Source organism: Quercus suber, unplaced genomic scaffold (genome assembly GCF_002906115.3).
Source record: "Quercus suber isolate HL8 unplaced genomic scaffold, Cork oak 2.0 scaffold_436, whole genome shotgun sequence".
Taxonomy (NCBI): Eukaryota; Viridiplantae; Streptophyta; class Magnoliopsida; order Fagales; family Fagaceae; genus Quercus; species Quercus suber.
Window position 1 is genome coordinate 482,887 of NW_027069887.1, and position 13,162 is coordinate 496,048.

The following is a 13,162-nucleotide window of genomic DNA, read 5'->3' on the forward strand; positions in this document are numbered from 1 at the left end:
TACCATCTCCTTCCATGAGGAATTGAAAGAGCAATAGCAACGTAACAAACTAAATTGTTTGTGGAAAAAAAAATTGGAGACGCTTGGGCAGTGGATTGACCAGATTCGATGTGGACATGTAAGAAATTTTGACACATGGTTGCATTGTATGGGCCTGTCAAGTCCAATTCATAGGATATTGAACCCAAGTTACGTCCCTAAAAAATTTACACGCTAAAACGCTAAGTTTATTCCATTGTAAAATGTTTTACGAAAAAATTTTCATCAGCATATTGTGTTTGTTTTATTGTAAATTTGAAACACACTTGACAGTAAATTTTTTTGTAAAATGTTGTAAAAATTTTATTAAAAAAATTATCTTGTTATTAAAAAATATATAATAAATAAAGACCATGAGAAAAATTAAATTAATTAATTTTTTTTTTCAAACAGAATCATATATATATATATATGACTATCAAGATCAAAAGAAATCAAAGACTGAATCAGTCACCAAAAAATTATGAAAGCAAAGAAATCAACGAAAAAAAAAAAAAAAAATAAAAACCAAAAATAAAAAATAAAAAAAAAAACCAAAAATAAAATTCCAAGATATAAACTTCTATTAAGAAGTGCATTTTTTCCAACAAAGGCACCACCATCTTCTAATATTTATATCTCTTGTAGCCTTTCTTCAATCCTTCTCCCATTCTCTCCTTGTAACCATAAAATCTTTCAATCTTCAATTCTCACTTTCAAGCTTTATTACAAGTGTTCAAATTTTCAATAATCAAATTTACAATTTCAAATTCATTTTGTTAACGGATGCGCTAAATACATTCATTTAAGAAATACTCTTAGAAACTTTTTAATAGGAAAGGAAAAAAACAACTGATTTTTCTTACATTTTTTTATATTTCCATAAAAGTAGAATCAAAATTTTCATTAAATAGTTTATTAACAAATGTTTTAAGAGTACTCGTTAACCATACTATATATATATATATATATGTGGGGGAGTTTTTTGCTCTAAGGAAACTCATGTGTACTCCTTAGAGCAAAAAACTCATGAGTTTCCTTAGAGCAAAAAACTCCCCCACAATATATATATAATATATACCATATTTTGTGTTTCACTTTATGTTCCACCAATCACAATTTGTCATGTGTTTTTTTTTTTTTTTTCATTTTAAACTTTGGCTATTTTCTAAGAAAAGTTAAACAAATACATAGCAAGTTGTGATTGGTGGAATATAATGTGGAATACAAAAAATGGTATAGAGGATTTATATTCATATATATACACACACATACACTAGCTTCTGAGCATGCGCTCAAAGACTTTTTTATTTTTTTGGATAAAGGTTAATAATTTGCATCTATTATAAACATGTGTACACCCATCCTTATAAGGGTGTACCAATCATATGTACACCCTTCCTTAGGCTCAATGCTTATAAGGCAAGGGTAGGAGGCATCTCTCCCCGATGTGGAATTGAACAAATCCGTGAAGGTGACATCGGTCATTGGCCCATTCCCAAAGCGGACAATACCTGATTGGGGAAAGATTTGTTCCTCCCACAATCAGTAACTGTAATTTCTTTTTTGAATGTGAAGGAAAAAAAATCCTAAATTTTAGGAATTTTCTTATTAAATATAAAATGAAATTTGTTATTTGACATTTATGATTATATTTCTAAATAAAGTTACCCCTCCTTAATAAGGGTATTTTTAAACTACATAAAAATCTAGTTAAAAGAGGGGAATTCTCTTATATATACTAGCCTCTGAGTACGTGCACACGCGCGTGCTCAGAGGCTTTTTTATTTTTTGAGTAAAGGTTAATAATTTACATCTATTATAATTTTAAAAAAAAATCAAAAAATTAAATGGATAAACTTTAGAGATAAGCAGTAACTGTAATTTCTTTTTTGAAGGTAAAGGGAAAAAAAATCCTAAATTTGTTATTTGATATTTATGATCCTATTTCTAAATAAAGTTACTCTTCATTAATGAGGGTGTTTTTGAATCACATAAAAGTTCAGTTAAAAGAGGGGAATCTTCTTATATATAGTATAGACTAGCATCATCACACGGTCCACATGTGCGACGAGACTCTTTTTTTTTTTAATTTAGTGTAATTTTTCAATTTGAATTTATCTATTGTTAGTAAGGTTACACAGGAAGAAATTTTTTAGAAACTAAAATTTAGGATTCGAAATAGAGCAAATTGTTAGTTTAGTATTTGCTACTTTTTAGGAAAAAAATGTTTCAAACATGCGTAAGATATATTTAAATGAGAGATGCTACGTCCACAACATTTTTACAATATTTTCACAACAAATCATAGGTGGTTAGTTGTTATTAGTTCAACTTTGAATCTAACACTAAAATTACTTTATTGCCTCAACAATAACAACCACTAACAACTTACCACTTAGGATTTGTTGTAAAAATGTTGTGAAAATATTATAGATATATCATTTCTCTATTTAAATAGAAAGTATGCTAAATTTTAGGAAAAAAGTTTCTTTGATAGTTTCTTTTTTAATTTTTTTTAATTACAATTTTAACCTCATTTTTTATTTTTTAAAAATAAAGATTGTCTAATTAGATTAGGGGTATTTTGACATTTTTTGAAGCCAACAGTAACTTTCTGAATTCTCTTAATATATAAAGAAATATATATATATATATACACACACATGCAAGTACTAATCATCTATTAAATGTTTACTAGATCTCACTCTAATCAGATACAAGTAATATATACTATTCAATCAAGAAATTCATCTTTTACATATAATTTTAAAATATTAAAACTTAAAATTAAAACATTTGATAAATGATATAGTTATTAAAACATTTGACTTATGGTAAATTACTTTTAAAATCTTAGATTTTTTTTTTTTTTTTTGAGAAGAAAGCCAATGCGTATTATAATTAAGGCTGTTAAAATCAGCCTAAAGTACAAAAACAACATCAAGTGAAACATCTTTCATCAAAATTACCATATGAGAAAAATGAATAATTCGTACTGTGCTAGTGATCTATGTCCACTTCGTAAGGCATCGATGAGAATCTAAGAGTCCCCTTCCAGTACAACCCAATGCATACCAATTTCTTTTGAATATGATTTGCTTAAATCTTGAACATTCAAAATGTTTTATTTAAACCTCAAATTTTTTTTTTAAAATCACTTAAACCTTATAGTATAGATTTATTTAAACCTCAATGTTTGAATTAAATTTCATTTAAATCAATTGAAAATGTGATGTTTAATGGTTGTTAATACAAAAACGTGATAGAAGGTTTAAACCAAAAAAAAAAAAAAAATTGAAACTCTGGGGCTTAAATGATATATTTTGAAATTTTAATGTTTAAATAAAATATACACAAAACTCTTTTAAGGTTTAAAAAATATCTTACCGTTAAACTTAGGATTGAACACAGTTCGGTGAGGCCGATGTTGGAGGTGGTTTTTGAGCTATGCCAACATTGTCAGAATCCTTCAAACGTAAACTGTAGTTGCGTTTTTGGATTGAAATTCCAACGATATTGATGGCGATTTTCGTTAGTATAATGGTCGTTTACTCCAACCATCAACAAGAAAAGGAGAACAAAAAGTTCACACAGCAACACAACTCAACCATGAAGAGAAAGAGAGAATACAGATTTCAGATCTCAAATGTGAGAGAGAGAGAGAGAGATTCTCAAATTGTGATCTCAAATTGAAAGATGCATAAGTTTACGTCTTTGTTATTGACTAGCCTCTTATATATACTAGCCTCTCATTAGGGTCAAATTGTTATTGACCCTAATGAATCGCTCCCAAATTTTTTTTTCTTCCACATACTCTCTCCTTTCATGTCCACCTCAAGGGATATGAAATCCATTGCCCATGCCTCCCCCTCTGAAGAAAAGAAAACATCAATATATCATTTATCTATAATTAAGGAAAATGACGGTTCAAGAAAAACATATAATCTTGTCACAATCAACTTCCAACAACCAACCTTATGTACCTGTGTATTTCAAATTAACTAAATGTTCTAGATTCGTATGTTGCTCATACTAATCCTGTAAGGTATTTATTTCCACCAATGCAGACACATTGCACACACAGCACCCAAGCAGAACAAAGAGAAGCAAAGCGACAACAAAGCAAGAAATGAGAGAGAGAGAGAGAGAGTGTGTGTTTTTAGAAACAAATCTGAGCTATACTTCTAACTGTATTTAAAAAATGATAATAAATAAATAAATAAATAATTTAAAAAAAAAAAAAAAAAAAGAGGGTTCACCCTAGAAACTCAGGTGCCATTGATACATAGAAAGTTGCAAGTTGCAACAGCTATACAAACAAGAGAAAATTTGGCTTCTTATTCCAAAACTTACAAGCCACTGAAAGCTTTACTTTGAAGAGAACAAATAAAAGATGACAAATATTGCCTTGATGTTATATGAATAAACCTCTTAAAAATACATCAAGGGACAGCACTTGACAACGAGGTAATGCTAACCAGGAAATTTGTAATAACAGCAAAACAGATAAAGGCAGCTCTCAACGGCAATGAAGAGAGCGCGGTTGTAAAACTTGTAAATTTCTAACCCTTGAGAAATCCTAATTTCTCCAAGGAAGCCCGGATATCATCACTACCAGACTCTTCATTTGTCTGAACAATGTTGGGGCTTTCAGATGGCAAGACATCCGAAAGTGGGTATGTTCTGTTAGCATGAAGTTGATTGGTGGCACTGCTACAAACACCCTTTAATATTACACTTGCGTGCAGTCCACCAAGCAATCCTTCGTAATCTGTGTCACCACATTCTCCAACAAAAACAACCATCTTCGACAACTCTACACCCCAACGAATATACAAATACCTGAAGAAAATGTGACAAATGATTAAATTGATGAAGAATAATATAAAAAGAGGGTGGTTACAGAAAATGACACATGCAGTTAAGATATGCTGCAAGTTTCAGGCATGTTTACATGTTATAGAGAACCATGAGTACAATTTCATACCTCTGCCATCATCACCAAATTTAAAGTCTAGTTCCATCATTCAATAGATGTCCCCAAAGATCTTTAACCACGTTGATTTAACCAAGAGGGAACAGATCACATTTACCAGTTTAATTTGACCAACCAATTTGCTAATTCACCTTTTTATTGTAAATGAAAGCAATTGTATAATTACTTACAAAAAGAAGTTTTAGAATGTTGAAAAATGTGGACGCTGTTTGACATTGAAAATAGATACAAATTAATTGTAAACTGTTCACTCCCACATAGCATCGACCTCTTACACCATTTGAAGCTTTTAGTAACTATTACATGTTTGCAATGCATTTTTTATGTAACAAATGTAGCAATTGTTATATTGGCACAAGAATCAATGAGATCCTGTAATTATGTTGGACGCCAGAAGGCACTTAATTCAGCCAAAATTCTTGAACATCCACAAAAATATAATTCCAAAGAAGATGAAGAAAGAGAGGTTTTATTCCCCCCCATTAGATGAAGAGGGAGAACGTTACCAAACTAAGTAAATAATTTAGCTAAAATCATATGCCACTGATATAATAAGCACAAAAACTATACCGTAGGGCTTGGGAACGAGATGCCAGCACTGGAATTACATTAAGCCTGGTTCCATTTTGACAATAAACAACATGGCAACGCAGAGCCTGAATTCTGAGCAATTTCCTAAGCTCTTTAACTGGGGGTACCTGCAAAGATAATATAAAAAGAAAGTAAAGATGATTTTTCAGTGTATACCCAATAGTATTGCACCTAATATATGTGAAACAATGGAAGTAATTAAGTATAATAAATCTGAGAAAACAGATTCACCCTCAATTCGACTAGACTATAATAGTCATTTCATGCAGATATCAAAAGTCATTCCCCCAACGAGTAAAGAAATATTTACCATTCCTGGCTGTTGCACTTTAAAAGCATAACAGTAGTTGGTTGAGAGTTGTTCAGCTGGAGTAACAAGCTGTTCCCCGTTCTCAGCCTTCTTATCAGTAATTGAAGATGCCCAACGAACCAAAGTCTTCCTCAAGCCCTCTCCACCCCAACGATATTCAATATGTGAGTGGTAGTAAAAGTCAGACACAAAGGGGCCATCATCTGGATTAAGAGATGAATAGTAGAGATCACTGCCACTGTCGCAAATAAAAGCATCAAAATCATGAGGGCTCAATCCCCCTGACACCAGAAAAGAGTGTATCTCAGATATGGTCAAGGACGTAGACAATATGAACCCCACAGATCCTTCGCTCCTTTCCTTTTCTGCAGCTTCCAAAATCTTTCTGGTGGTTTCAAGTAGACCTGTATCAGTATCACAATCCACAGCAATGACAAAGAGATGTTTTCTCCTCCTCAATGCTGGAAATTTACCAGCATGATCTGCTTTCTCTGTGGACCCAGCCCTTCGTGCATCCTTTGAAATGCCCTTTGACCAATTCAAAACAGCATTCTCTAATTTACTCTTTCTATCAACAGCATTACCTTCGGAATCTAAGGAATTATCATTTCCACTAGCTCCACTCTTTTCTCCATCCAATGAAAATTTTAGGTTCAAAGATATATCCTGTATATCTCTCAAGGAATCTCCTGGAGACTCATTTTCTGATTCATCTCCATCATCATTTCTCTGCCACTGTGGATGCCTTGGTTTGCAACTGGTTATTCGAGATAGGTAAGTCTTGCAATGCTCTGGCCATGAAAATAGGTGAATATTCTTTAACCCATTCTGTCGACATCTTGCCCAAAGCTGCTTATCTGCAACAAGCTTTAGAAGAGCATCTGCAATGGACTGCTGATCATGGGGATCAATGAGAAGACCATTATCAAGTACCTGCAAAGACATATCCATCAGATTTGGAGAACCACAGTGAACCTCTTCCATTTATGACCATTAGATATACAATCTTCTGACCAATTTATTACAACCAATGAGTAAGCTTACCCGATGTATATCAACTGGACCTCCATTTTTTGTCGCAACCATAGGCAAACCATAAGCTGTTGCCTGTGGGGTCAAAAGATAAGAGCAGAACTTATATATATATATATATATATTTGAATAACAATTGATCTGTGAAAGATAAACTCTTCAAAAGTACGAAACGTGCACCTCAAGTAGAGTAAGCCCAAATGGCTCGATGAAAGCTGGATTAATGAAAACCCCCTGCAATAAAATTGGATCAGAATGAAAATGTGACGACAAAATATCCTGCACATACATCACCAAATGTGCATGTGTGCTCAAAGAGGAAACATCCTTAGACCATCTTAACATGTATAATTAATTGAATACCAAAAGCAATTGAGAACAACGAATTTATGAACAAAAATAAATGTTACAATGACAGCACTAATTAACTAAATTGATGAACACTAAGAAAGATGGTAATATTAAATTATTTATATTGCTAGATTCCAAAATGGTACACATTATATAGAAATACAAGCGTATGGTGCCACGCACATTAGCAGTATTGAACTATCTCCAACAACATGCCATTTTCCTAATTAAAGCTAGATTGTTATCTGATACAGAAACTAGAAGTACCTTTGTCTTTGCTGCTAGACGATATATGTCAGGAACATCGGACTGTTTGTGGTGTTTGGGATACGCAACTTGCCCATAGAGATCATATTTGTCAATAAGCTTAAGCACTGAGAGGAGAACAGAAGAATTTGTGCCTGACATTTCATCAATTCCATCTCGATTACCCATAATTAGTGTCTGCATTGTACAGAGAGAAAGTAAAAGTATGATCAAAGGCAGGTGCAGAAAATCCAATTTAGTGTCCGTTTGAGATCAACTATTTTTAATAATTTAGCAAGTCAACACAATCAAGAACACGTCTTTATTAAACAAGTGTCATGACATGCTTCAACATACAAGATTAGCAAGCTCTCTTAGTGCACGGCATTCTCCAAATGCTTTGACTAAAGTCGTGATGTTCTTTTTGGGATCTGGTCTAGCAAGAGCCAGTATCATGGGCTTACGAGGGTTGGAAAAGAAGCGCATTATCTGCAAAATACCAAGTTTAATGCGTACCAGTTCAGAAACCAAATAAAACAGGAGAACATAACATCTGGCATTAATCATACTATGTTAAGCAGAATATCCCAAGAAATTTATTGGCTTCAGTCTAGGGCACATCAAAGTAAGTGTATAGGGAATAATTTGAACCTCGGACCAGATATGCGGGTCTGGAGAAGCAGAATGTTCTTCATTTCCTTCTGTTTCACCATCCACATCACCATCTTGTGGAATAATATGATTAAACTCCATTCCAGGAGGAATTACCTGCAGAGAGCAAAAATTATAAAATATATTAATAAATAAGCAAGAAATTACCTAGAGAACCCAGCAATAACATAACAGGAACAGGAAACCATTTATTTATAGAGTTTTAAAACACAGCAAAACAAGCTAGGTTCACATGTAGTTCACAAACTAGATCTTATTTTCCAAATAAAATTATTATTAAAAAAAAATAAAATAAAATAAAAAAGAGACCTTCCAATTTGCATTTTTCTAGTTTAACTAAGAATCAATTTGCTCAGGTTTGTTTCTTTTAAGTCAATCACTCCAAAGATAGCTCAAGATCTATGATCGGAACTCGGAAGCTAGAAAACAGGTCAGGCCTCTTGCGTTTTGACATTTATGATATTGTAATCAATTAAAGAAACTACAGTTTCCACAAGGATATAAGAAAATGTCCCATTACTTACCAACATGCGAGGCATGAACCTGCCATAACAGCTCACATTACGCCTGATCCTTGCTCGTAGTTTACGCTCCAGAACTGGATCAAACCCATCATACAAACGCCATTGCTCCTCTATTTCTTGTCTGGTGCTAGTTATGACAATTTCAGAAGAATCAAGAGATAATTCCTCAGCCTCTATCCGACGCATAATTTTGTATGTCATATTTATTTCATCCCTAGTTTGGCGGCCTTGCTTTAAAAGTTGTTCTAACTTGTCTCGACCAAGTGAGTGGCCAGTAAAGAGCATTGGTACATTTAAAGCACCAGACAGAAGAGCAGCAGAGTCACCTGCATCTGCATAATGCCCATGGATGGCAACAGGCCAGATTGACTGCGCACCACCTATTTGCTCACCCAAAACTTTGGACATCTGTATTATGTGATTAAGCGCACCATCAACAAATTCAGGGATATAAGGCCACAGAAGTTCTTTGGGAACATACTTATCTTTCGGTCCAAATGGAATCCGAATAATATAGGAACCACTGCTCTCCCCCAAGTCATCCATGAAACCTTCTGAGTTTCTTGGTGTCAGCATCTCTGTGGGTTCACCATAACTCCAATCTACTTCTGGGGAAGATACTTGTCTAGTCAACAAATCAACCCGATACACCCCCGGCATTGCGCCCAAGGCCCTTGCAAGTTCCACAACATACTTAACCTACAAGAACAAAAACCTAGATCATTTGGGTATCTACATAAGCAACTATATAAGATGTAAAATTTAACAGCAAAAGAAGAACTATCATATGATTAGGATTTGATTGAACAGAATTTCTACAGCAAAATATTACCTGACCACCAGTATCAGAATCACGACCAAGCTCCATATTTTCACCCCGGATAAGACCATGAAGGCTGCACAAATAGCAGTTGTTAAAAATAATTAATACCATCACGCATACAATAGAGAAATCAAAGTTTGTATACACTATACACCAACATTGAACAACACATTCACATCAATTATCATTACAACATGTTTAATATACTTTAATTCCCATAACCAGTAACTCAACTGAGGTCTATGATAGTTACAATTCAATCATTAGGTACATAAATCAAAAGTTGGAAGCAATTTATTGCATACAATGTGGTACAGCAAGACCAACTATTCGATTCAAAATCCCATTGAAGACCAAATCTGAAAAAGTAGAGCTTTAAAGTTCAGTTCATGCCTTATTAATACGATGTATAGCTTTTTCCCCTTCTGTTGATTAGTCCATGTCTCCATTGCATCCATAGAGCTGATTCTTGGCAATCTACCTCTGTTGCTTTCACCATGAGTTGATATGTCACTGACAACATCTCCTTTCTCTCCCTCTGATAAGTCTTCAGACATATCAGCAACTGCTTCTCTGCGGCCTCGTTCGCGTTCAAGGCGACGTTTAGCCATCCTTTGGGCTTCTTCTCCCTCAAGCTAACAAAAAAAATAGATAAGACATGAACATGATCTCTTGTTATTCAGGAAACTCAGAATTTGTAACAGATAGTTGTACTTGTACAAGCAACAATAAATTGGCATTCAAATGTAGAATAAAAATTCAAGAACTTCACACTTTGCACAGTGCTCAGATCAAAGATACCCAAAGAAATAAAATGATTTCTCCTATAATTAAATAATCAACCAATTTTTTTAAAACTAGTAACAGCATTCGTATTGGGCACAAATTTGGCATTTTGAAATTCAAAATAAATAATGTAAAGTTGTTATTTCCAACTATATTGTATTAGCTTTAATTTTGTGCCAAATTTGATTATAATTTCTTCAACCATTTTCCCTGATGTGGGTTTAATTGTAAGGAATGAGTGTGAGAGATCAGTAAAGAATCAAGGTTCAAAAGTTGAACAAGTAGATTTTGCAACTAGATCGCGAATAGCTCGCGAGAAGCAACCCGCGAAAAAGCCACATGTAGAGCACATGACTGGAAGATGAAGAGTCATGTCAAGCTGTCATTTTCGCGACTGTCTCGCGGGTGCGAATGACTTGCAAAAGTCTCTGTTTGGCAAAAGTTATGTTTTGCTTTATTAAGTTTTTACCCACACTATATATACTCTCATTACCCACAAATTGTATAGAGTGCTTTTCAGAAAGAAAACCCTAGAAAATACACTTAAGAGTTAAAGATTGTTATACCCTTAATCATCTACACATTCCCTTGTGGTTTTCCTCGACTCCTACCTCTCCATATCTAGATCTTTGAGAGGTTGCTAGCTCAAACACTTACCACACTTATTCTGAGTGTAAAGTGAGATTTTGGTGCCACTGGAAAGCATTGGAAGGAGCCATTTATTGGCGGATGCAATCGGACTGAATTGTGGAATCCGAAAAGCTAGAAAAGACAAGGTTCCAAGAAATCAGTTGATAACAGGAGTTTGGAAGGCTTAAGTACATGGGGTAGATTAGGCTTGGAGGGTTTTTTGTTATTCGTGTACTCTAACTTCATTCTCTAATGGATCGATTTCGACTTAGAAGGTCGCAGAGAAGTTTTTTACCGAATTCTTCACTTTCCTCTTCGATAACAAGTCTCGGTGTTATCTTGTTTGTATCTCTCTTCCCTACTCTTTAAACTTTCATTTTATTATCGATGATGGATGAATATGGCTTATGGTTGTGTTATTGGTTCATTGCTTATTTACTCTTGTTCTGTTAAGTTAAAGTAAATGCAATCTAACCGTAATTTTTAATTGGGGATCTGAATATGCTCTTGTATTTTAGCACAAATCCGAGCTTTCAAATAACATAAAAAGATTTAAACATGAAATTCAAACCCCCTTTTGATGACAATAACCAAATGCTCAATCAGAACCAAAAACCAGTTCACAAACTTGGACCTCAAAAACTCCCGTCACTCACTAACTCTGCAAACTACTAAAAAATTACACAAACGCAAACAACCCCCATCAGGCAATTTTACTACCATTTCACAAATATCAAAAGTTTTCTTCACAACAAAACAGACCCAACACTTCAATAACTCAGCTAAACAAACAAACAAACAAAATTATTTATTATAAAAAATAAAAAAAAATAAAAAAAAAAAAACCTGCTTTTTCTGGCGAGCCAAGTTCCAAATCCTCCAACACATATTCTCCAACCTCGTATTCCTCTCCTGGGGGCTCCTCGTCGCTGAAGCCTGTCACACGCCACGTCATCATCAACAATTCTAGAACAGACACAAACAACCTTCTAGAACAAACTTATTAAAAATAAAAATTCCCACACAGACACAACCATAGATATAGTCACTGAGAAGAAAAATAAACACCATTTGAGTGAGTCTATGTGTACCTTAACCCAGGAACGGTGGAGATCGGTCTCATCGAAGCCAGTGATGACTTCCTCAACGAAATAGCGAGTGGGGCTGAAGTGGCCTCGCTCTCTGAGCAAAAGAGACGACTTTACATCGTCTAAGGCTGGACCCACGTCCAGTATAGCTTCCAAGTAGCTGTTTATCCAATCATTTCCGGCCATTCTGATTTCTCTTCAAGCTCGAGCTCTCTACAAAGCTCGCTTCAATTCCGATTTCTCCTCTGCTTTTATTTATAAACCAAGAAAAAAAAAAAAAAAAGATATTCTTTTTGGTTTTCAGACACAAAAATCTGTATGCTTTTTGGCAGTTATGATAATTGATAAGGACAAAGTAGTAAGTGTGAGGAAGAGAGACACAGAGTGTGGTGTTTAATTTTTTTTTTATGAACAGAGTGTGGAGTTTATATATGGGAGGGACTCTTCTCTGGAATTTACTGTTTTTGGCTTTGCATTACATTACGAGGAAACTTTTTTTTTTCTCAAAAAATAAATAAATAAGTTGGGATTTAAAAGGTAAATATTCGGATGATTCTCTTTTTATGTCGTATGGGAGTGATACTACTCCTGCCGTGCCGTGCAATTGACTACTACAAAATTTCCCTTCATCAATAAAACTTTAGGCATTGGATGCATTTTTGTTTTTTTGCCGAATTTACGGTACAACTCATACATGTAATGTGTATAATATATAATGCATGTACATGAAGTTTACATTTATAGGTTTTTTTTTTTTTTTTTGTAAGTAAGTTTACATTTATAGTCATTACAATAAACGAGTAAGATTCAAGCTGAGTATTAAAAGTTCAATCTTATTCATCTAATCTTAATTCAAATACAAGTTTTTTTTTTTAGAAAGAGTTTTAACTTGTGGCGTCTGTTCCTGATGATAGCTTTTTATCATCAGACCAAGACACCAATCAGTTTTTGGTATAAATGGAAATTGAACTTCAGATATCTTGTACAACCATCAGAAATTTTACCATTTAAACTAAATAGAACCCACAATTCATATACGAGTTGAGTGTGAGTTCACCTCCAAATAGAATTGTATGTTCAAACTTATTTCAT

At 33.8% G+C, this 13,162-nt stretch overlaps 1 protein-coding gene across 1 annotated transcript; it reads right to left on the minus strand.

Moving 5' to 3' along the window:
* Positions 1–4,275: 4,275 nt before the first annotated feature.
* On the minus strand, positions 4,276–12,486 carry LOC112017458 (probable sucrose-phosphate synthase 1). Its single transcript, XM_024049908.2, has 13 exons — positions 12,074–12,486; positions 11,829–11,918; positions 9,960–10,201; positions 9,576–9,639; positions 8,744–9,442; positions 8,199–8,315; positions 7,905–8,036; positions 7,569–7,745; positions 7,131–7,184; positions 6,963–7,025; positions 5,919–6,851; positions 5,588–5,715; positions 4,276–4,863 (listed from the first exon to the last, which is right to left on the minus strand). The coding sequence occupies exons 1-13, from the start codon at positions 12,254–12,256 to the stop codon at positions 4,584–4,586; spliced, it is 3,162 nt and encodes a 1,053-aa protein (XP_023905676.1). The 5' UTR covers positions 12,257–12,486; the 3' UTR covers positions 4,276–4,583.
* Positions 12,487–13,162: the final 676 nt, after the last annotated feature.

Excerpts from the sequence above, each read along its gene's own strand:
- LOC112017458 (XM_024049908.2), bottom strand. The coding sequence starts at position 12,256 with ATGGCCGGAAATGATTGGATAAACAGCTACTTGGAAGCTATACTGGAC. Across the intron at positions 10,202-11,828 it reads TGGCTCGCCAGAAAAAGCAG|CTTGAGGGAGAAGAAGCCCA; the intron begins GTTTTTTTTTTT and ends TTTTTTTGTTAG. Across the intron at positions 9,640-9,959 it reads CTATACATCGTATTAATAAG|CCTTCATGGTCTTATCCGGG; the intron begins GCATGAACTGAA and ends CTATTTGTGCAG.